Consider the following 24,889-nt stretch of genomic DNA (forward strand, 5'->3'; position numbering starts at 1 on the left):
AGTGTGTGTTTGATGTTGATGGTGGAGATTAATCAGCCAAAGTAAATGTCAGCAATATGAATCATTTAGGTCAGATAACTACTGTGCCTTATGTCAGTCAATTACAAAGCATATTTTTAATAACAGAAGACATTTCTGCACTTTCAGTAACAAAAAATGGTCATGTGTGAAGCACTGTGTCTCTTCACATTATAGAGCAGCGTTAGTCGTGGCTGTCTATGAGTCTATGTTAACAGTCCAGCAGTTTGATTAAATGAGACTGGGAGTGCATCTATAGAATGAACAGCAGGCAATCTGATCTGAGCTTTATTCTTATATCCTAATTTTCTAAAGTAATAATGTAGTGCAGTCATTTCATTAACTAGTAAATAATGATTTTAGCATTCTTCTTTTCTTACATTGCTGCAGTAATAAAGTGAACAATTCTCAAATGTAAAAGCTGCAGCTTAATACAGCTTTAATTGATCAAAATTGAGTGCAGGCACTTGCTTTTCCTAGCATCTTGTATGGCACTGCAGCTGTTTGAGGCATCTTCTGATTGGTGTCTGTGCCAAAAGATCCTTGTGTTTGTACTGGTAATAAGAGAATCATTGCTTTGCCTTCCCTTATTCAGACATTATCTACAAATACTGTTTAAAAAATTTAGGAGATCTTAAAACGTTGCTTCTCCGAGCTGGTAGGCCTAAAACTCAGTTAATGAGAGTTACTTAAAGAATTAAGCCAAGTACAGACCTCTGTGCAGATGACTGAATTGGATAGACAATAGTAAGAAATGTAGCTTGAAGGAATTTGGGTCATCTCCAGGCACGTTCCTGGTGTTGAAGAAGCAACTGTAAGTGCAGCTTTGTTGGTATGTCTTAGCTAAGTTGTCTAAGGTCATCTTGCTACAGTTGGTATCCTCGATGATTTTGTAACCTGTTTCCTAACAGATAGAGAAGCAACTTGATGTCTTCGCTGCTTTCCTCCTAGCAGTTTAGAAACACCCTAAATTTGAGGATGGAACATGATACTGTTAATTTAAAAAGCTGTCTTCAGCATGTTGCAGACAGTTTTATTTTTTTCTCCCTTTGTAACTCTGATGGATATCCTGTTTGTGTTGCTAATGCTTTCAGAAAGCCGTTTCTGCAGGTTCATGTGAAATAAAAAAAAAAAAGCGCCAAAAAACCTAAACCCCCAACTTTGTCCCAAAGATTACATCCGTATGGAGGTTGGGAGGTGGGAAAAAAACCTTGTGCTTAGCTATACCTTGATAACAAGGGAGAAAGTTCTGTCTAGAATCAGTTATCTTAGGTGCCTTTTCAACCCTCATGTGTTTTTAATTGTAGGTTACAGTCTAAAGAACCCATTTCAACATACCTCGCAGATACTATGACACTTGAAAAGCTGCAGTGAGTAGGCCGGGTTGTCAGCTATGAAGAACAGGCTTTGAAGTGTTTGTTTTAGTACTTTGAGATTTATGTCTTGAATTCCAGAGATTCTTTGCAAATGAAAACGTACCTTAGCTCAGGGTAGCAAGCTAATACTAGAAGAAGGGTATATTTCCACATTTCTGAGGAGAAGTGAATGCTTCCAGTAGCATAGAGTTGCGTATTTTTCTGCACTGAAATAAAAAGAGCAATGCTTGTATTGGTTGTGGTTTCCGGTACTGTTTGCCTTGCTTTGACTGCATCTGTTCCCAGCAAGTGTGGCTTGCCTCACTGATATAAATAAATTCGTAATACATGACGTGCCATGCCCCTCAAGCAGACAGACTCCGCTAGGTCCGTGTGGGGTCAGATCAAGTGTGTCTGTCTGGCACTCCCAGGACGTGATACAGCTAGACATGAATGACTGGGCAGCAACAGCCAGCACAGGCTTAGTTGTGCTGCCAGCGACAGAGTGGGTGGAGCAGCAGCCTTCCTGGCAGGGGAGAAGGGTCTCCGGGCAAGGCAGAAAAGGGGCTGGAGATCTGGATGCAAAAGGTCATGAGTATTGCCTGCTGTCTTATGGCAGGGGATTAAGGAGCCACTGGACAATTACTGTTGTGCTCTTCCAAGATTGACTTCTGAAAGTGCGAAATGCTTACTCTTGGTATGCTCCTGTTGTATTGCTGTTACATGTTAGCCTGCTTGAAAGCAGAGCTGATGGATGATCACCAACAGCAGAAAAATGCGCAGTCTCCTCAGGTTCTTACCTTTTTCTGTGGTTGCCTGAGCCCACCCTCCTAGCCAACCTTTTCTGAGAGAAATTACAAATATCCTGTCAGATTTTCAGACTATCTCACTGTATCTGTAAATGGCGATCTGTCAGTTTGAGGGTATCCGGTTAGTTCCCCAAGTTACACAGGATAGAGCTAAACTTTTAAATCGTGTTGGATAAAAGGAGCATGAAGCAACTCTGTTCCTGACTGTAGTCCTTCACTGTCATTTTTCCTTCATATGTATTTTTCAGTTCAATGCAAAGACATTGTTAGGTGCAAAATACCACAAGCATTCAATTGTAAGACCTCTCTGTCGGGCTCTCAAATTTTTTTTTTCACATGGAGCTGGTAGGGAAAGAAATTGTTATGAAGAAGAACACCACTTAATAAGGATACTTAGGAGTGGAATGGTGCTTAAGAGGCTTTGTCAATAAGCAGTTTCAGGCCTGAAGAACAGCTTGGATGTCCCAAAGGATTCTTACAGCTATGCCAGTGAGTCTAATTACAGATAATACTTCTCTTGCTTAAGTCATGCGTCAGTTAGGTCCTTACATCAGTGAGGCTGCTGTAACAGTAGTGTTAATATCGCTTTTTGTAATTTAATTAATTGACTGTGACATACACTGAAGTTATGTATGTGTGGAATGAATAAATTGCTTCTTGTCTGATCAGATGGATCTTTATAATTTGTGGGTTTATTTTTTTAGGGATTATGTGAGGAGCGAATTGGAATCAGGATATGAAGGTCCAATGTACTTGGAACCTCTCTCTATGAATCGCTTCATGACTGCTTTAGTAGGTAAGTGCTTTCAATATTTGTAATGGAGGAGAGAGCTCTGCCTAATTCTCTTCTTCGAAACCTATGCACATTTTACCTCTTGGTTTCAAATTTCTCTTACCACTTTTAGTAGCTGTCATTCTCATTAATGTGCAAGAGGCATGGGAGGCTAAGTGTATGCTGCCTGGCTTTTTCTATGCCACTGATTTACCAATACTCTTGGACTTGCAGCTTTGAAGTATCTTCTAGGTCTGTTGTCATGCTCTGTCCCTATGTTGTTCTCAGATTCACAGTCTGATTCAGGAGGACTTGATTGTCTGTAGTAATATTTAGGTGGAAAGTACTGTAGACGTTTCAATAGTAATGTGTATTTGAAGTGCTTTTGTCAGTGAAGGTGTTCTACAAATATTTATTCTTTATTGGCCTTGTAGATGAACGTTATCATTCTCTTAAAAAAAAAAAGTGAAATAGATTTGTGGGTGTGTGCATGGAACTACAGGATACTTTTTTTTTCTTTTTTAACAGAGTCTCAGGGATAGCTCTAATTAAAGAGTTAAGGAGTAACAAGTTAGAACTACATTTAAATTATGTTTGATTAATGGCAGAGATGACTTCTCTACCTAAAAATCCCAAATAAATCCTGAAGAATTGGACCTTCTGGGCTGTGCCTTTACCCTTTGAACTTTAGCTGGAAGAGAATAAATTCAGTATTAAGGTTGCTACACCATGCCATATGTTCTGCTGAGAGGATACTGGAATACACACACACACACCATGTGTATTTTAAAATTAAGCCTGAGACGAGCTTGGAAGAAAAGTCTTCCTTAATTCCTTTCACTAAGATCTATGGTTTTCATCAGATTATCGACAGATTTAGTCAGCCATGTACTGTTGGCAAAACTCAGCTGCTTTCTGTTTACTTGCAGCTCCTGCTGGCAGATATAAATGGGTTTACTTCTTTACAGTATGTTAGGTCTACCAGAATATATACATCTCCTGTTTGCCTGCATCCTTGCTTTCAAATGTGGCGTTTGTCCTTGCTTTTAATATTTTTTTAATAGAAATGACATTTTTTTTCAAGGAAAGGAAATCTTTAGGTACCATTTCTTATATCTTCTGAATTTCTAGATACTTTTTGCTGTCTTGTCAAATGACACCAAAGTACAACTGAAGCCTTTAGTGTGTTTCTATGACAAAATGTTTGTAATTAGTCCTTTGAATCTCTCTCAGGTGCTATGCAGGGTCCTGTGATAAAGCAAAATCCCTCAGAGCGCTTCACAAAGCAGCAGACAGGCCTGGGCAGGAAGAGATCAGGAGGCATTGTGTCATTAAGTAACATTTAGACAGAAACTAAACCAACAGTCAAACCTTCATCTAGGTTTTAATATGGATTAAAAATAAGTGAGGAAAAAGATAATACTGTTTTTATCCACTACAGTTTTGGGTTGTACCGGGTGTCATACTAAAGTGTCCCCTTACTGTAATTGTTTTTCAGAAATAGGTCCTTGACTGTACCAGCAAATGTGTGTACTTTAACATACTTAATATCCCCATTATTAATTTCACCTGTTCTTTTAAAGTGAACTTGAAAGTGTAATTTGATGGCAAGCGGTCATCTTTGGGGAAGACTTGTGAAAGTGTGCTGTGAGGCTTGACAGTGTTTTGTGTAAATACAAAATACTTTCTCAAATTTGTTAGATACAAAGGTATTTATCCAGTGCAGTCTTCCCTGTCTCAGGAGTGTACTGCACTGCAATCTGTCATCTTCACAGCAGAATGAATATACAGGTGCTTTGCTCCCATCTTTTTCTTGTGTGTTGTGCTGGAGTGTTGTGCTGCAGCACTGTTGACAAAGGCACTGAGGCAGGTGCATGGGGGAATAATGGCGCTGCTGATACAGCTCTGGTTCCTAAAAGTTGTGGTCAGAATTAAGGGGGTGGTGGTATGCCAGCTGGTTCACAAATTTAATCTTTGTTAAAGCTTTTATTTGTTAGTGCTTTTTGAATGTGTTCTTATAGTAATTTCTTCCCCTGCATCTAATTCAGTCTGATGACTGGTGACTAGGGTTACTAATATGTTCCTGAGTGCTGGATGGAAGAAATAAATGTCTTTAAAGATTGCCCCTTGGATGTGTGTGCCACTTTGTGAGCCTGTCAGCTGTGAACGTTACAAAGCTGCATCGTTTTAGAAGCGATGCTACCATGAAGACTTGTTTTTTCTTAGTGCACAATAATGGGATTATATATTAACTTTGAGACACCCTGTTTTTCACATAACAGTTAATGACGTAGCCAGGGAATTTGTTAACATAAGCTTTTTAAAATGGGAAATGAAATAAAGACAGTTCCCTACTCAAAGCAGCTTGAACAGTGGCTGCACCATATGGATTTTCCTGTTGCGTTTTCCATTAGCTTACGAGTTGGGAGGCTTTAGCCACCTGGCAGCAATTTTTAGTGTATTTGTGGAATTTTTGGGACAGGAAAAGAATGGGCAGGAACTTAAGGCAATAGATTTCTTCCTTATTGCCTCATTCCCTAGCAGAGGAGCCTGGTGTCCTGCAGGAGGATTCCAGCTGTCGGGTTCATTAGCTGCTCTTCTGGCAGTTTGCATTTAAGTTTACAGAGTGCAAACATTCAGCTGGATTCTCTGGTCTTAGCAGATACCTGGAGCATCAAGATTCTTGTTATGATTTGATACGAGGTACGAACTTATTTCTTCTGACTGATCCTGCTGTTATGTGTGATGACTGATGGTGTATAGACTCACTTGATCAACTGTGATTTACTGCAGAGAGAGACTGTCTTTTGAACTAAGGTGCTGCTACTCCAGTTTAAAATGGGAAGTACCAGTCACTAAAAGCTCCATCGGAGGGAGACATTTTCAGGCCCTTCCTGAAGGGGTTGAGAATTGACAAGGTGTAGACTTCAGGAAGGTGGTTGGGGCCTCTGAAGAAAGTGCTCCATGTATTTCCTTTGGTGTAGAGCTCTCCCTCCCATGACAAGTAACTTCTGATGGGTTTAAATTAAAAAGGTGGGAGGGTCAGAAAGTTTAGCAGGGATGACCAGCATACTCAGCGCATCACTGTTGGAGGAAAGCAGATTTTGCTGTTGCATGAGATGAGACTAAACCCAGAGGTCCTGTTTCATGATTGAAGAGCTCCAGGGTCATCCCAAAGAGCGCTGGATTGTTTAATGTGATGATGTCGCAATATTTTATTTCAGATGACGACACTTACTAAATCCTGAAGAACATATTGGATGCTGGTATTTGTATCCCTTTGTGTGTGAAGCTGTTGCCTTAGTTACAATGAGCTGCAGAAATCCTTGCAAGCTGACTGTGCCAGGCTCCCAATATGGTGGTGTCTTAAATAGGGGTGTAGCAGTGTGTGTGTGGGCAGAGAACAACAAAGCAGAGCGAGAATGCTTCAGAGCTGGAGACTGTTGAACTTTGAAAAAGATGAGTAGAGTAACTTTCTCTGATGTTTGTAAGACTCGGTATGCTGATGGTGTCTTGCTGAGAGCAAGGGTACTTGTTCTGAAAAGACATCTGCTAATTCAAAAATACATCTAGCAAATTGACAGTAGGACTTACACTGTCCTCTCGCAAGTTTGAAGGAAGAAGAATGTTGTATGCTTAAGTAGTAGAGGTTAGAGATTGCTTTCAGCTCAGTTGCAGTTATTTTGAAAGCAGGAATCCTTTCCTAGGTAGGAAAGCTAGGCAGAATGAAAGCAAAACCCCGGTACTGCAGTTTCTCCTCTCTCAGCTTCCCTCCCCAACCCATCCAGAAGAGCTTACAAGGTCGGTGAGCTTATGTGAACACATGGAGTTAGTGCTGACCTAGAGATGGTAATGGCCTTGATTTTGCTGCTCTGTTTTGCTAAGGCTGACTCCTGGTTTCGGGAAGAGTTGTGAAATGCTGTCATCAGTGGAGGTAGCTCCAAAACAGAGCACAAGCACTTGAGTTTAGTACCAGGTATTGTGGCTTTCAGATGTAAGCTAACATAGATGGTGAACAAGGTTCTGCTTTTAAATAATATGCAATAAACTTTTTCCTTACTGCAAAATGATGAGTGAGAATTGTTCATATCCAGGCAATGTGCATTTCGCCCCATTCCATTTCCTATGAGATAAAGGATACAACTTCCAGTGACTCTAATGGGAGCAGTTATACTGGAGTGGTCTGCTCTAGAAATACCACCCTCCAAATCTCTGGATGTGTGGGAGAGATGTGCTAGTGCTTGTGTCCCTGCCAACTGTTAAAAGAGAATTTAGTGGTTAATTATATGTCACTTGCAAGCTTCAGTGATAATTTTGAGCAACTGCCTCAGGGCATTATGAAATTATTGAAGTCTCAGCTGCTGACCTGGGTGTTCTCATGTTGCTGTTCTTGGCCAGTAGTTCTTGATGGTATAAATATTGTTGCTCTAAAAGCCATTTGGGACCTGTGGTTACTTTTTTATGTAGATCAGGATGACATAGTAGTATAGCTGGGCTTCGGAGAAGCTACTGCTGTGTGTATGTATGATACTGATGGGATTTGAGTTGAGCTGAGGATGTTAAGGAAAAAGAGGGATGGCTTGTTGGGTTATCCTCTGCATAATTTATTCCTGGGACTTCATATTAATCTGTGTATGATTCTGCATGTGTTTGGATTTACATCTCACTAATCTGTAAAGTGAAAGCGTGCACTTTGCGTAGTTTGAAAATTGTAACTTGTGACCTAGCAAAAGACACGGAGGCGACTGGTTTCATAACAGATATGTCCTACTGTGACAATATGCTGGATGTGGATAACTGTGTTATGGAAAGACAACGTATTAAATTTTTTTTTTTCCTGAAGGGGGTAATCAGTTTGATTATAAAATACTGTGTCGTGTTTCCAGGTCAGCTGGTGGTGTGTACGCTCTGCTCCTGCGTCATGAAAACAAAACAGATCTGGCTTTTCTCTGCTCACATGCTCCCTCTGCTGGCACGACTTTGCCTGGTCCCTTTGGAAACCATTGTCGTCATCAACAAATTTGCCATGATTTTCACTGGTTTGGAAGTTCTCTACTTTCTGGCATCAAATCTGCTGGTGCCCTATAATTTGGCGAAATCTGCATACAGAGAGCTCGTCCAGGTAAGACGGCGAACGTAACAATTTAATTTTCCTTGGCCTGAGCCTTTTTGCAGGAAAGAAATAAAAAAAATACTTTGGCTGTCGTCTGTGCAACTGCGTGTGTGTGTGTGTTAACTCATGCTTTCTTTGCAAACCAAGTGTGTTCCTATCCTTAGCATCTTCTTTCTTTAGTTTATGGTAGCTTATAATTTGTATGGATGAGCAGTTAAGACATTAGTCTGAATGGTGCTGCTGGCCAGCTGAGCACGTTCGCTTTGCATGGATTTTGCTTAGTCCTTTCCAAATCCAGGCTAAAAGACAAGATCGTGGCAGAAGGGAATTTGTTTACAGCTTCATTAAGTGAGCAAGGCAATCCCCATGTTTTAATTGTAGTAGCCATTCAAGAAATGCCTTCTTTGTGAAAAGCACGTGTAATTATAGTAGTGTTAAATTGGGAGTAACACTACAACTGATTTTGGCTGTAACTTGCAGACAGTGATTTGAAAGGTCAGCATTGCCGAGACCTCTAACAAAACAGCAGAAACAGAAGACAGATCTGACGTGTATCCATTTTGTTAACACTTCGACATCTGATGTATCTTTAGTTGAAAAGACAGAAACATTAGAACTCATGTTTTTTATGTAAAAATATGTGTATATGCATCCTTCTAAATATTTGAATATAAAAGGATTGATGCTTGCTTGACTTTTGACTGACCCGCTATTCATCTCTCACCACTTCTGGGTTTTTTTCAAACCAAGCCACTGGTTTTCTGCCTTCTGCTCTTCAGTCCAGAAGCAGTCTGAAAACTAACTTGTTAAGCTCTTTCAAAGCCCTCTATAAAGCTCTTCTTTGCTGTCATATCTGTCATACACAAACAAAAACTTGGCAGCAGTAGGTGTCTGGTGTGCCAAGGTCTCAGCCTGTCATGTTGATCATTACTGTCTCATTGTTTATTTTGTATGTAATTGGTCTTTGGAGCAGGATTATCCTTCTGTGCTTGTACAGCACCTAGCATGGTCTGATCTCATCCGTAACTAGCTTGGAGATTTGCTGATTGAAATTCAGGACCTAACTGGCAAAGCTTCTGTATCCCTATTTTCCAGTGAGAATAAGAAAATCATGTGGTAATGTTTGGGGTAAAAGAGTTGCACGGCTTTGTACAGCTTGGAGACTTGCAACAGGTTGGAACCAGCACTTTCATTTTCCACGTGTATGAACTGATGCAGAGTTTAGCTTCTTGAAGTCAAATTCAGATTGGATGTGGATTTGAGAATCATAAATCTATTTTTTTATTAGATGCTAATGTTTAAAACTCTTCAACATCTTATGAATGTTTTAATTGCAAATATATTCTGGGGTTGTTTCTTGCTGAATTCTTTTTGTGTTTGTCAGAATTGTATACTAAATCTAGCTGTTGCACAAGTCTCATCTCTAGGATTGCTTGTCTCTCCTTCCCCCCTGCCCTCAGCATTTCAAATCTTTGCATGCCAGGCTGTATTAGTGTTGTAATCTTGGGTAAGAAGTATTCCTTGTACGTGGCCTTTGGAGCCTGATTGTACTCTTTCTCCTGACTTTTTATACAGAGAGCATAGAATTTTTTTCCTTGAGAATACAGAGAAAATGGCAGAAACCTTATAATATGGCGCTGAATTTATAATAGTGTTGGATTCTGCTTTTCTAAATGCATGTAGTAGCGAGTGAGTTGGAATGAAAAGTAGTGAGTGGTTTTTGCATTGTATCAACAATATGGGAAAACCAGGATTTTGGTTTTTAAAGATCTTGCTGCTCTTTGCTTGTGTTCCTGAAACAGAACAGAAAAACGCATTGGTTCGTAGTGTGTTCGTATAACTGATTGCAACTCCACTACAAATCAAGCTTAGTATTCTTATTCCAGAGGAAGATGTTGCCGTTTTGTCTTGAATATTTTCCTGCTAGTATTTCCATTGCTATAACTTTGTGCAGTTGTTAGTTTTCAGTGATGCCTTTATTGTGGTGTTGGTGAGTCTACTACTGTTTTAGGCTGGATTTGATTGGCATTTTGATGTTTGTGGCAAAACTGAGTGAGTATTGGGATGTCAAACACCAGCAGTGTTTCTTGAGAGAGCCCTAACAGGTGGGCCAAGGCAGCTTTTTTTGTGTGTGTATTTCAGACTGTGGTTAACGGTATAATTTAAAAGCAGGTCCAGAACTTTGGCTGCCTACTTGCAGCAGAAGATGCCAGAAATACCTCATGGTTATGAATCTACATTATGAGCCTTTTCCGATGTGGTGGAGCACTGCCAGGAGCTGCATAGGATTGCCTGCATTGGTCCCAGGCCAAGGGAGAGGCCAGTGGAGTCTCCTGAGGGCAGATGCACTTCCTTCATCAGTCTGTGTGTAAAGCTAAAAGCAGGAGCTTGGCACCATATCCCTGCCAGCAGTGTAATGCTTGTTGATCAGCCACAGTACATACTGCAGCAGGTCCTGTGAACGTAATAGCCCTCATGCTTGTCATGAAAGTCTTAAGTAGGCAGCTTTTTTAATGTTTAGTAACATTTGCTAGCCATTATGGATTGTATGTCATTGTGGGAAGCAGGTGATGAGGAAATAGTAGTTATGAGTGATTTCCTTTTGACCTTTTGTATTAAGTCCAGCTAGATGAAGTTCCAGCTTCTTGGAAATGACTGCATTGTGACTTAGTTTTTACAATACAAAAGAAGTAATTTGAAGTTCAGAGTCTTCTGAAATAACTTTTAACACCTGATGGATCAGAGGCAGTTGGAAGTCCGATACATGTTCTTTTTGAGATAGTTAAACATAAAATGTCTGAGGTATTAAGTTTTTCTTTAAAAACAGTTCAGCAAAGCAGATTTACTGAAGTGATTGGTTCCTATTTCAGTATCCAGTGTGTGCAGTGACTTGAGAGTAGCTATAGAAAAAATGACATTGCTGTGACTTAAGCTGGGCAAAAAGGTCTGAGAGGGTTGTGCCTGAACTGGAGGCATGCGTCCTCACCCCTCTGGCTGCGAGCGGGCCGCAGTCAGCAGCTCCGAGTCAGTTATTCATAGGAAGGGGCATTTGGCTGGTCTGGTAGTTCACTACACAGTCAGGTACTTGTCCCCACTTCAAGACAGCGGTGATATGTCACTGCTGAACGTGGGCTCTCCCTTTGTCAAACTGTAGTTTGACGTACCTTCTCTTTTCCTGTGGGATGGCTAATGCCATATGAATTATCATAGAATCATAGAATGCATTGGGCTGGAAGGGACCCCCAAAGGTCGTCTAGTCCAACCCCCTGCAGTGAGCAGGGACATCTTTAGCAAGATCAGGTTGCCCAGAGCCCCATCTAGCCTGATCTTGAATGTCTCCAGGGATGGGGCCTCCACCACCCCTCTAGGCAAGCTGTTCCAGTGCTTTGCCACCCTTATGGTAAAGAACTTCTTCCTAATATCCTTAGCTTCCATATGGCTATATTGTTGACTGTCCTTTTGTTATCAAATCACAGATGCTGTGAAACAGTAACAAACTGCATTTTTCTGTTTTGCCCAGGTGGTGGAGGTGTATGGTCTCCTGGCGCTGGGGATGTCTCTGTGGAACCAGCTGGTCGTCCCAGTTCTTTTCATGGTGTTTTGGCTTGTCTTATTTGCTCTTCAGATCTATTCCTATTTCAGTACACGGGACCAGCCTGCCTCAAGAGAGAGGCTTCTCTTCCTCTTCTTGACAAGGTAATTAACTAATCTGCAAAAAGTCAGTTTTCTGTTTTGACTTTGTTGCATTTGGATACCCAACAAATATTTGTCCTTACTGCAGTGACCGTGTATGTAAACCCTGTTAAGCTTGTCCCTCAGAGGCCTGGATCCTGTTCAGCATTAGTAGAACTGTGGGAGTTCCCAGAGAAAGCAAAATATTCCTTTGGTGAGGGAATAGCTATAGTTAGAGCTTGGGTCCAGAAGTTGGTTTTAGTATACAAATTGGTTTTAACTCTGAGATATTTCAGCTGAAGTTCAGTCCAATTGGTATCTTATTCATGATTGTGTTTCTTTCTGAACCCTTTGTGTTTCGTTTCTTCATTCTGGTGTGGGACACATTCTTGAGTTCATCCAGGCTTTTGAGCCCAGTGGTTAATTTGGCAGAGGTATAAAGGTCTTATAAATACCAAATTCGCAAAGGCTTTGTAAAAACTGATTGTAGAGTAGAGAGGCCCATGTTAGTGCTCTTATTGAGACAAAGGCAGCATTTGAGGGATTCTTCTGGGTGGACCCTCTGTGCCTTTGCTGGCTGTTGTTTAACTAGAAATTACAGCACACAAAAGGGAGTGGGGTGGGAGTGTAGGGCAGAGAGGAGCTGGGTGTGCTGCAGAAGGTGGGTGAGGCAAACTAAATCGTGTAATACTGGGATGGGAAGAAAAGAGGTAATAGTTGTCTAAATGCACAGGTAACATAGGACATATTCTTTAGAGACCATACATCATTAGTTCTCCTGCTTGGATAGCAACTTGTTTAACTTGCTCATCTCTACAGTTTTCTAATCAAGCTTTCCAATTGCTTAGCTTTTTCTTGCCCCTGTGTGTGTCTGTCTATGGTGCTATAGCGTAAGCTGCCAAAATTCATTATCATTAAGGAGAAATGCCAGGGCTTTTATTGCATGTAGTATTGAAATTGCTTATGGTGTCATGCTGCATTACGTAAAAGCACTGACTATGTTACCTGGTTGTTAACTAAACTATTGGTGTCTGAAGTTTTTTTTCCCATTCATCTCTGCTGCAGTTTTGGTTTTGTTACAATAGAGTACCACAGTTAGCGGAGGTGGGGGAAGATACCGTTTTCCTTGTAAATAAATTGAGTTGATTCCTCCACCAAATTGTTGGACTGCTATTTGTGCCAAAACAGGGAACTTGCTTTGCAGACTCTTATTGGCTTGATCTGGGTGAATGAATACCAATTGATCTCTGAAGTTCTTCCTGCAATTGGAAAAATACAGAAAAACTATGCAAGTGTTCTCAGCTCTGTCACAGTAGAAAAATAATAAATTCTTATTCATCTTAAAAACACAAACTCGGATAGTACCACTAACAGCCTCTTATCACTTAGGAGGGAGCTGAAATACCTTTTCAGGCCAGTTAATAATGTAGTGCTGGCTGATTAACAAAATGGAAGAAAAGATGTGCTTTTCCATGACAGCGAGTGAATTCTGCATCTGTGCCCTTGAAGTGTAATAATTGCTTAAAATAGTGTAGCTGGAATTCAGGTGAGATCAATTGGGGTGGGCAGAGCTACATCCGATTTTCATTGAAACGTCTTGAGTGGCTGTACTGGGTGAGACCAAACATTAATCTGGCCGAGGATCCTGTTTTCAGCAGTGACAATAAATGGGTGCCTGGAAAGACACCTGCCTGCAGTATGACAAACAGGGTGTTTCCTAGTAATCATCCAGTACCGCATCCAACTTCAGCTGTCAGGCTGCGTTAGCTGGATAGGGTTAATATCTTCCGTCAGTTCGTGCCTTTCTGCCCTTGAACCCATGTACACTTGTGTCATTTGAAAGATCCTGAGGCAAGGAGTTTCACAGCTTAACTTGGTCTGTATGATGAAAAATCCATTTTGATTGTTTGAATCCATATAGACAAGCCATATAGTGCCCTCAATTCATGTTTGGGGGGGGTGGGGGGGGTGGGGGAGGGTAGGGAAGACCAAACAGTTCTGTTCTTTTCTTTAAAATTGAGGGTAGTGTAGGTCTGTTCTTCCCAGGCTGGAAAGCTCTTGCTTGCATTTTTGCTGTTTAAAAACTGTTGTATACCTTTCATTGTCCTTGCTGTTACTCTCCCAGGTCTTTTCCATGAGTATGTAACTGCTGTGATTTTTGAGAAGCCTTGAAGAGTTAACTCTTTGGGACAATTTGTAAGCTTGTGCTTGATACATAAACATAACACTAAGAGCTCCCCAGGCTTGTCTTTGAGCTCTTAAGCTGCTCTGGGACCCTTGCATAGTAGATCATCTGGAAGCAAGTTTGAGAAGGGTACTAAAATTACTCTGACAGAAAAGGAGCAGATATTAGGCAGAAGAGTGAGGATTCTTGATTTCTGATAATTTATTTTGAAGCAAAACTTAGAGTTCCTCAAAGATCCTACAGAAATATCCGCTTTAAATACTGTGTTTCTCATTGCCTTGGCTGACAGGAACATTTTAAAGCTTTTTCATCCCTGCTTGTTTTGGTAAACAGGCAGAATTTGAAGGCTCACCAGAAGCACTGCAAATAGTATATGTAAACAGCATTTTCTGCTGTGAATTGCTTTCAAAGGAGATTTCCGGTTAAAGTGGTCATTAAAAGAGACAAAGTAAATGTCTCTTGGATGAGCTTTGTTTGGTTTTTGGAGCATATGCTTCCTCAAAACTCTTTTGTCAGAGTGCTGGACTAGTTCACTCTTCAGTCAGTTAATTAGCATGACATGTTTTTGACCACCATAGTTTCTCTCATAAGACTATTATCCTGGTGAACAAGCGGAAGATTTTTTCTTTTTTCCTTTTTTTTTTTTTTTTTTTTAATGGATGGAGGTGTCAGTGTATTACCTTGGATTACGTATGTGAGTGTTGCCATATGTGTAATCCCTGGCTGACAGCTGGCTCTTTACTTAGTCTTGGGGCATGTGGGTCCACTGCACTGCATTCCCCTTGTTCTGGCAGTGTCGTGGTTCAGAAGCCGAAGTATGCTCGGAGGCTGAGGCTGCTCCAAATTTTGCAGTGCCAGGATCAGCAGAAGAGCAGCCCTAAGGTGAGGGAGCTGAAGTAATGCAGCTGTTCTCAGCATAGCCAGATGTATTCTGGGGCCTGAGTCTTTGGGATTTCACTGCTGTCACAGGAGAGAGGAAGCAGCCTGCTAAGGGAGAGTACTCTTTGCTGTCTTCTTTTGCTGCTTTCGGCTCAGCCGTTTGAAAGACGGGTGTTGCCTACCTGAACCTGAACACTACCGACCAGCCCCCACTCTCCCAACAGTATTTATCAGTTTGATGTTTGTTTGCACTATTGTGGATCTGAGTGGAAAGCGCCTTGGTGAATCCATCTGTGTTTCTGGTGGCTGGCTGGAATTTCAGCAAGTAACCTGGGTGCACTGGGGCTCTCAAGCTGACTTTTGGTTATGAGAACGCTACGCAGGCAGGACAGTGCCACCATGTGGCACAGCGCTGGAGAGGGACCGGAGAAATACCATGGTGCAGCCCTAGCTCCAGCCTGACGGCAGCATCAGCTGGGGAGCTGAGCTGAAGTTGTGTCTTGGAAAGAAGTAACAGAGTATGTCTCATGTTTTTCTTTTTATAGGAGGATTTCGTGGCCGTGTAGAGCTTTCAATATTTTCATTAGACAAATCCAATTTTGCTTTAAAACCAGATTGCACAGTTAACAGGACAAGGGGAAAGCTCACCACATTGCTTTTAATTGATGGACCTTTTCTTTTTGTTTCTTTTCCCCTCTCTCCTCCCAGTATTGCCGAATGCTGTAGCACTCCATACTCGCTGCTGGGCTTGGTCTTCACAGTCTCTTTCGTTGCTTTGGGAGTTCTGACTCTCTGCAAGTTTTACTTGCAGGGCTACCGAGCATTCATGAATGATCCCGCTATGAACAGGTAAGTGCCTCGTTGTGCCTAGGGTCTAAAAAGAAGCAGACAAAAAGGTATTTATATAGAAATATACAGGTAGCATTGCAATTTTTTACTTACGAACTCTTGAGTGTCCTTGACAGACTTCTTGTATGCCAGTCTGTGTGCAGTGGAATGATTTGAGGTGAAAATACAGCTTGTCATACTTCTTGGGACATAGTTCATTTCTGTAATAAATTCAGGGCTGTTAATTGGGATTTATAATTGCACAGTTTGATTGTCTTAGTGCTTTCATTTACATGAGTCACTGGAAAATTTTCACATGCTTGGATAATATAAACACTTCATATTTCCATTTCCTCATTTTAGCCTGTAGTCATGTGTGAAACATTAGTCATTTATGAGGCTTAAAACACAGCGTTGTATGGATTGCCTGTAAATTACTATGGGAAATAGCCAAAATGTAGAAACTGCCTTTTAATGCTTGTCCAATATGAAATTGGGATCCTAGGTATGACACTACCTTTCTCAGTTGTTCCAGCCCTTAACTCTATAGAAAAATTCAGACCATATGCAAAAGAATGTTGTATATTTTGGATTCCAAAAAGCAAAAATGGTAGAAATCAGGGTTGCCCAGGAGTAGTCTACATAAAAGCATCTTTTGGGAAAGCATACAGGGCTGGGTGGTCTGTACTTTGTGTCAAATACTGGTGCTAAATTGTGTGTGGCCTTTGGAGGTATTAAATTCAGTCTGAGGTTCTAAACGAAAAAAAAAGTGAGCAGCTGTATTTGATATAGGTACAGAGAGAATAAACTGAAAAATGGCTAAATTTCTGATTTGCTTAAACTGGGCACTGGGTGGGGTGTTGAGTCAAGGGTGTTCCCCCAGGGCCTAATGGATGGACAGGAGGGTGGTGATGGGGAATAAAATAGGTGGAGAGAGTCCTCGTGGTGATCTAGGAATGAGGCTCACTGGTGCCCAGGTGGAGACACAGCGAGGCTACTTTGGGCTTGTGTGGGCAACACTGAGACTGGTCGGTTCCTTCTTTTAAGACGCAACCTGGGTCCTTAAAATGCTTTGTGCTGGGAGGACCTTGTTGCTAGGTGGTGTCTGCTGGACTGGATGTAGCCCACACCCTGCTAGTCAGGAGCAGGGTTCTGAAATCTGCTAGTTCCTAACCCCCAGCACTTCAGCATTTCTGAAGATACTCCACTCTGGTTAAAGCCTTAGCAGGGGTATCAGTAAAAGCTAAAACCAGTGACGGTTGAAGGGTTGTGGTAGAAACAGACAGTTTATTTCTGGTGTTCCTAGATGTATTTTTGAACCAGTATTGACACACAGAAAGATGCAATTGTTTGTTCTTTTGACTGTGTTGACCTGCAGGGGAATGACTGAAGGAGTCACACTCTTGATCCTGGCTGTGCAGACTGGTTTGATTGAGCTCCAGGTTGTGCATCGGGCATTCCTGCTCAGTATTATTCTTTTCATTGTGGTGGCATCCATACTTCAGTCCATGCTGGAAATTGCTGATCCCATTGTCTTGGCATTGGGAGCCTCAAGGGACAAGTAAGAGACTGGTTTTCTAAACTGCAGGTTACTCAATGCTGTTTTAGGAGGTGATAAACTAGTAATTGATGGCCTGATTAGGACTTCTAGTAGCTTGTAAAGTTACCCTGTCTTTTTTGTATGCAGATCTCTTTTCTACTCTAAATTCTCTAGTTTTTCCCTCTCTATCCTACTCTCGAGGGCACATGGTGATACTTTTCACCATGCTGTACACTGGTAGATGGGGGTGACTTTGGTCACTTGCTCCCGCTCAGGACTGCGTTCATCCAGCCTGTGCGAGACCTTGCTGTTCTGCCGCTGCTGGCTTCCCACTCCGAGTATCACACCGCTCAGGGGTTTTTCTCTCTAGCCAAGAGTGTCAGCGCACGGTGGTCTCAGTTAAGCAAATCCAGGACTCCAGTGCCTGTGCTCTCCCCACCCACACGCCATTGTGTGGATCTGCGAATGGTTTTGTTTAACCTCCTCTGCACTTGGGTAGGTTTCCCTCTAATGCAGTGCTCTCAGACAGCCATTGAGGATGGGAGGTTTCTGGGAGTGACCTTGTGTTACGATATTGTAAACCCTATTTTTTTGTGAGGCTGTGATCCCAAAATGATAGGGTTTACTGGCAGAAAATAAGAGGTAGAAGACTTGCATTAATGTACCAAATGTCCTGATCATGTGGGATTGTTGTAAAGTTTAATTTGTGTTTTGAAGAGCTGTATTGGTACCTGGTGTTGTATTATTCTGTTTGTATCTTTGTTGATTGCTTGTGTCTTTTCCCTGTCTGTAATGTGTAAGTGAAGAAATAAAAGAGAAGGTTTATTTATATGTAGAGAGTTTGTTTAGCTTAGAGGCTACTTGTAGCCAGGGTGTTCTGCCTGCAGCAATGTTAACTTCGAATATAGTAACAGAGGGAAAGGGAATAGAGCCAGGATACGAGCATCTGCCCAGTTTAAACAAGCAGTCTGGTGATAGCGAATCTTAACTCTTTTCTGCCAGATCTCCCAGGCAGTTCTAAATCAACTAGGATCGGGATAAATTCCACTTCGGCTCTTCTTTTCTCTCTCACCCACAGACACAGAATTGAAGATCTCACAGTAGCATTCTGATGTTTCTTCAGACTGTATTGAATTAGCCAGTTTCTGCTGCTGTCCTGTCCCCCCCAGTGCTTTCACTTTTTCTGTATCTCATTTCCAGAGCTAAATGAGGTTAAAATACAACCTGAGGAACATGCAGAGGTAGTATAGTAAATTGCTGGAGATATTCTGAAAGCTTTCACAAATGGGTGGGTGTAAAAAGGTTGATGGTGCATTTAGGTTGGGGAGGAGATTGGGAAAGAACTAAGTGATAGGAGCAGAGTGAGGACTGGCAGAGATGAATGTTCAAGTCCCACTACGCTGCTTCTTTTGTGATCCTTGAATCGGGGAATATAATTCTAAAGCAGCAGGGTTAAATCTGGTGGTGAAAGGAAATACTTTTACCCCACGCATATTAACAAAAAGACACCGAAGAGTTGTAATAAGTATGTAATCTGGGAGAGCTCTGTTTATATAGAAAAGTGTACAGTTACCTGCATATTTAATATTTTTCTTTATTTTAGTGGACTTTCATCTGAAATGTTCAGGTACTTAATTTGTCTAACCACTGACTTGACCTATTGTGACAATTACTGTAGGTGAATTTTTGCCCATAATCTTTATCTTTGTATTGAAAACAGCAATGGTCAGACGAGAGGGAACTTTTTATACTGTATGTGTTATAGGCATGCATGCTGGGAATGAGACTGTGCCCAAGTAAAATAGAAATTCCTTTCAACAAGTTAAAGCCTTGAGCAAACATCTAACCTGCCTATATCCAGCAGTCAGCCTGTTCTTACTCTTGACACTCAAATCTGACTTGAAAAATAAAAACCTATTGTGTTGTTTGCAGGAGTCTGTGGAAGCACTTCCGAGCAGTCAGCCTCTGTTTGTTCTTACTCGTGTTCCCTGCGTACATGGCCTACATGATTTGTCAGTTTTTCCACATGGATTTCTGGCTGTTGATCATTATCTCCAGCAGTATTCTAACCTCTCTTCAGGTAAGAACTGAAGTAGCTGTGAAGCCATGCATTAACTGTGATCCTTTTACTCTGGGGGGGAAATACATGATGCAAAAAGAACAGGGATGATAGAAGGGCAGAAGTAGAAGTTAGGATATCAAATCTCTTTCTTTATCCTGTATCTGAGCGTAGGGAGCTCCTAGGGGTGGGCTGAGAACATAGGTGAATGGAAGTCTGTTTCCAATTGTAAAGCCAGAATGCTTTTGACGGCATAACTGCCCCAGTAAAAAGTTTGGTGGGTGTTTTTTTTTTTTTATTCTAGAGCACTCGTTATGTATTGTTGCTTAGCTATGGCTCTTTGAAAATAATTTTATGTTCAATACAGGAAAAGTGATATACTATGAGTATTTGTTACAACTTTTTTTTTTCATGATTAAATTTATGAAAGCACCTCTTATGATGCTCAGCACTTTTGTTTAATCAACTTGGCCATCTTCTGGACTCAGGGAAGTGCAGAAGGCAAAGTACTTGGGAACAAGCTTAAATGCTTTGCAAGAAAGAGTGACTCTTATTTGTCTTGAAGTTCAGCAGCAGTTTTACTGTTTTGGGGCTTGCCTACCCTCTGTCTGATTTGGGAGCGTTGTGAGTGCAGAGCTCTGTGGACAATGCCACATCACTTAAACTCCGGTTCAGAATGGAATGCTGAGCTCATGGTCTTGCACTGTGTTACAGGTGCTTGGGACGCTCTTCATTTATGTTTTGTTTATGGTGGAGGAGTTCAGAAAAGAACCAGTAGAAAATATGGATGATGTGATTTATTACGTAAATGGCACGTACCGGCTGCTGGAATTCCTCGTCGCGCTCTGTGTGGTGGCGTACGGTGTCTCGGAAACGGTCTTTGGTGAATGGACTGTGATGGGTTCTGTGATCATCTTCATTCACTCTTATTACAACGTGTGGTTGCGGGCCCAACTGGGGTGGAAGAGTTTCCTTCTTCGCAGAGACGCTGTGAATAAGATCAAATCACTGCCCGTTGCCACAAAAGAGCAGCTGGAGCAACACAATGATATCTGTGCCATCTGCTACCAGGTAAGAATGGAAGTGTCAAAAGATGGACTTGAACTGGAATACCTCTGGACTGTCATGTTCAGTCTGCAACTAGTAAAATAAGTTACTTGAATTGTGTTTAAGGAAATATTGTGCTCAATGAGTTACGTGAATTACCCACTTTTGTGCTTTGCATGAATTGATTTGGAGTGCTAGCACTGAGATAGTTTTTATGAATAAAGAGATAGTTTGGATGTGTTTAAGCTTTCATTCTTTTTTCTCCAGTTACACAACAAAATATGTCCTTGAGCTTCTTTGAAACCTCTAGTGTTTGTGTTGAGCTGGCCTCAGTAGTAAGAGCAAATGTGCTCTTTCTCCATTAGTGGAAGATTTTGTTAGCGAAAGACAATGTGTACTTAGTGGCCGTTTGTTCTTACTCTGGAGAAGCAGCTCATTCTCTACAGACGTCACTAGTTCCACTTCATGTGCAATGTCAGTTTTATAACAGAAACCTAATTATCAAAAGGTTAAGGGTCTTTCTAATGTAAGCCAGCAGATGTAAGGACCTCAGAAATCAATGCTGAAATTAGTGTCTTTGTCACACCTCTAGCTCCAAAGTGTCTTTCGCTTGGATAGAAATTGTGATTATGTACGACAGTGAGAGAACCACCCTAAGATTAGTTGGAGTGCAATTGGATTGACTCCAAACTTGATACAAATAATTTGAAGAGTAAGACTACCGGTGTCAGGCTGAATGACAGCGTTTGAAACACCAGACTAGTAATAGGTGGGTCTCAGCTGGCAGTTAGGGTGTCACTTCATTTCTGGTTCGCTGTTGTTACATGTATCTCTAAGTGTGCTGGTTTTGGCTTGAACTGTTGTTTCTTAAGCCAACTGATCCTGTGACCCTCATCCTAAAAAATATTTAAGTGTAAGAATACCTTACAAACAAAGCTTTTTGCCTAGTTTGTAATCCCTGTAATATAAAGAGCCAGACCCGGCCCGTGTTTGAATCTGGAGGCTTGTTGGTATGAGGGAAGTCTCTTACTTGCCTATGGGCTGCCTCTGTCTCCTCTGTGGCTAGTGGACCCATTAGATGTGTGGGGTGAGAGGACATGAATAGGATTACAAATAATATGATCTTTCTTTTTTTGTGTCTTTCAGGATATGAGAACTGCTGTAATCACACCATGTAGCCATTTTTTTCACGCGGGTTGTCTTAAGAAATGGCTGTACGTGCAAGAAACCTGCCCTCTGTGCCACTGCCAACTTAAGAGCCCTTCGCAGCTACCGGGACTGGGAGCGGAGCCAGCGCAACAGCCAAACCCTAGCGCAGAGCAGAACACCAGGCCGGGAGATGCAGCTGAGCCCCCTGGTGTTGAACATGACAATGGGCCAAATGTGAAAAACAGCCCTAGCGGGAGCAGTGGGCAGGACACCCCGGGGGCCTCTGCTGAGACGGCGGGGTCTCAAAGCATGGACGGTGACACAGGCCCGCGTGAGGCCAGCCAGGGAGCAGCTTGTGCTGCAGAACTAACTGCAGCCCCAGAGGGGTGCCCCCTTCGAGATCCGAGGGTTTGTGTCCAGCTCTAAGGTGTGACAAAGGATGACGCGGGAGCAAACACATTTCAGAGATCCAAGTCTGACTCAGAAGAAAACCTATCCTTCCACAGCTGTGAAAGAAGTTTAGCTCTTAATGCTGGTCAAACTGTAATCTCCCATGCTGATTTTTATGGGCTGCTTGGTAGTGGTAACTCCAGTGAGATGTAGTAGAAATGACTCCAGAAGCTCTCTGAACTGTGGGCATAGGAAGGATGTCTGGAAATCAGTTGCAGTGAAAGAGTGTTTTCAAGACGTAGGTGAGGGATAAGAGGAACGAGAGGCCTGTGAGAGGTCGTAGACAGACGGCCAGAACGATAGCTTTTGTTTTGGTTGGGCAGAGGATATCGCACACAGCCGTGTCCCAGAGTGCCCGAGAGGTGTCAAATGCGGTGAGTTGCTAGTCTGACTGAGGCGCAGCTTTGGTTGCTGGCAAAGTTTCTTACGGCACGTAAGCAAAAATCAAAGATACAACAGCAGTGATTGTACTAGAAGATGGAAGCACTCTTAATACGTCATGTGTATGCTTTGGGTGTTCTTGGTGGGGCAATTGCATTTGAATTCATGTAATCTATAGTGACTCTTGACTTTTATGACAGAGTCTTCAGTATTTTGATGTATATGAACCTTTTGCTAATAATGGGCACAGTCTGGGCTGCATGAAGTAAGCTAAAGCTCTAATGAACACTTTGACCTCTGCTACCCTGTGCAGGAGGAAAGTGGGATGAGTTTTAGGGCACAGATAGAGGCCTTGCAGTACTGTGCTGTGTATTGTTTAATTCTTGCAGCTGAATTAAAACAGTATTAAACTCTGGCGATATTTGCACTTTGGGAATGAGTACATTATTGTGTATGATCAGACTCCGCAAATGCCACTTTTAAAGCTGTTAATAGGTTTGCACCTTTTTTCTTTGACAAGGACATGTCCATACTTAAATTTTTACATGCATCATGGCTTCAAGTAGAACTAGGGACTGGGGTGGGGAAATAGGTGGGAGTTGGGGGCAGGCAATTTTTTATGTGAATTTTGATATGAAGAGAAATTAGTCACTTATTTATACGATAGGCTTGACTCAAGTGTTTTTCAAAGTCGGTATTCCTAATGTGAAATGTGATACTATTTTATTTTTAGTAGTAAATTTGGATGTAGACTGACAGACATAGCTGAATGTCTTAATAAATTACATTTGAAGATTTTTACACCTGGTTATGTGATTATTGTACTGAAATTCCATGAAGTATGTGTTGAGAGGCTCTTCTGCACTCATAGCTCTTGGAAATCAGTGGAACTTCTGATGCATACACTCTCCTGCATTTCCATTGCAGTGCTGTGTGTCGTGGTGGTACCTCCTGGCCTCCTCTGGTCCTTGCCACGCGATCTTGGCCAATGCAGAACAATAGCGGAACACTGAGGCACTACATAATGTAGACTTTTTCCATCCTAGCACACTTAAAGGTCTGTGGAGGTGGGAAATGGGGAATTTCTGGGTACTGCTGTCACAGAGTGCTGTTTAGTATTGTGGAACACGGACTTTCCCTCAATTCACAGAATACATTCTTGAAGGGTACTCTGTTAAACCCTACTTGCTGTCCCTGGGTGCAGAAAAATGGCCCCAGAAGCCCCTCACCAACGATGGGAAGTTTTTTCCTTTGTGTAAGATTACCTCACTTCCACGGTAGGGAGCAAGCGATGCCCCAAGTGGTTGTGAACAGGAGATGAGAAGAGCAAGGCTTGGTCAGTCCCGTGGAAATGAAGGTTGGAGGGGTTGTGACCCCTCTACAGATACCTCGGGGTGAATGCAAGGAAGGGAGGAGAGGAACTTGTGCTCATCTCCAGTATTCACGTGAGGGCAGTAAGGCAATCACGGGGGTCATCAACTCCAGTTCATTGCTATCCCACACAGTATGTCACATCATCACTTTCATAAATATAGGAAGTGGTGCTGAAAAAGTAACAAAAAAATAAGGTTTGCCTTCACTGCTTGTGCTGTTTCTCAGCCTGACTGATCTCTTGGTGATGACCCTTTTAATTCCTACCCTAAATTATTCATAGCTAATTGGTAATGCAAAAGCAAGAGGAAAGGGCTATGGATTTACACCGAGGTAAGAGGTAAGTGTGCCTGGAGACGGCTCATTAAGAATCAACAGGCCCACGACAGTCAACAAACGCACTGTCTGCCGGGACTGCGGATCGGAAACGTGGCACTGAGAAGGAGCCCGATGGACTAGGAAGGTACGTGCTGTCTTTTAGGAGAAATGGTGCTGCAAGATTCCTGCTGGAGCGAGGCAAACCCAGCTATTCTGTGCTGGAGAAGGTGCTCAAAGATGGGGGGGCTCAGATGGAAACTGCTCGGGGGCGCCTTTTTCACTGTGAGAAGGGTGTTGATTTTCAAGAGGGAGAGGAGAAAAAGGAGGGGAAGCTGCTAGCTTGGAGAGCTCGCAAGAACAGGGCTTTTCTTGAAAGGTGGAAGTTACCTTCGTTAGGTGCCAACACCATTACAAAGAGTTGTTTGTAGAGAGCAAGCCGGGGCGGCGTGTGTCCATTGCTGCAGGGTTCATGAGGCAGGGCTAGCTGGATAGTAAAATCAGCTGCGCTAGAAAGCTCAAGGGGATGTCTCTCTCTCTGTGTTAATTTTTGCTTCATTTTTTTTTTTCCCCAACTCGAAAATGCTGACAGAATATCATTTTCTGAGCAACTAGGCACAGCTAGCTCTAGAAGGAACTTAAAAATAAGCCCGCAAGAAATGGGGGTGGGTGGGAAAGAACTCCTGATAAGCCAAGCAGGCTGTATCGTACAGGTCAGAAAGCGCAGGGATAAAGTGAGAACTGCCAAAACTCAGGCCAGCTTAGATCTTGCAGAAGAAATAAACCATGTATCTTGAAGGGGAACAGGAGAAAAAGGGTAAAGGCTGTCACGGGGCAGCAGGGAGGTAAGGAATGAAATGAACCTTCTGTCTCAAGGCTCTGTAGAGCATCTGGGTGAATGCTCCTGACCTCTGAGCTTTGTCTGGTGCAGAACTCCCTCTTGGAC

General features: G+C 42.2%; 1 protein-coding gene across 2 annotated transcripts in view; it reads left to right on the top strand.

Moving 5' to 3' along the window:
* Positions 1-23,058, top strand: part of RNF145 (ring finger protein 145) — a 50,233-nt gene extending 27,175 nt beyond the window's left edge. For both annotated transcript variants that reach the window (XM_086470773.1, XM_086470774.1), the window contains exons 4-11: positions 2,887-2,978; positions 7,841-8,076; positions 11,588-11,763; positions 15,512-15,652; positions 17,010-17,192; positions 19,104-19,251; positions 19,945-20,301; positions 21,424-23,058. In XM_086470773.1, coding sequence (XP_086326899.1) covers positions 2,887-2,978; positions 7,841-8,076; positions 11,588-11,763; positions 15,512-15,652; positions 17,010-17,192; positions 19,104-19,251; positions 19,945-20,301; positions 21,424-21,852 — 1,762 coding nt within the window. In that variant the 3' untranslated portion in view covers positions 21,853-23,058. The remainder of the gene's footprint in view (positions 1-2,886; positions 2,979-7,840; positions 8,077-11,587; positions 11,764-15,511; positions 15,653-17,009; positions 17,193-19,103; positions 19,252-19,944; positions 20,302-21,423) is intronic.
* Positions 23,059-24,889: the final 1,831 nt, after the last annotated feature.

Source organism: Leptosomus discolor, chromosome 10 (genome assembly GCF_034619465.1).
Source record: "Leptosomus discolor isolate bLepDis1 chromosome 10, bLepDis1.hap2, whole genome shotgun sequence".
Classification (NCBI taxonomy): Eukaryota; Metazoa; Chordata; class Aves; order Leptosomiformes; family Leptosomidae; genus Leptosomus; species Leptosomus discolor.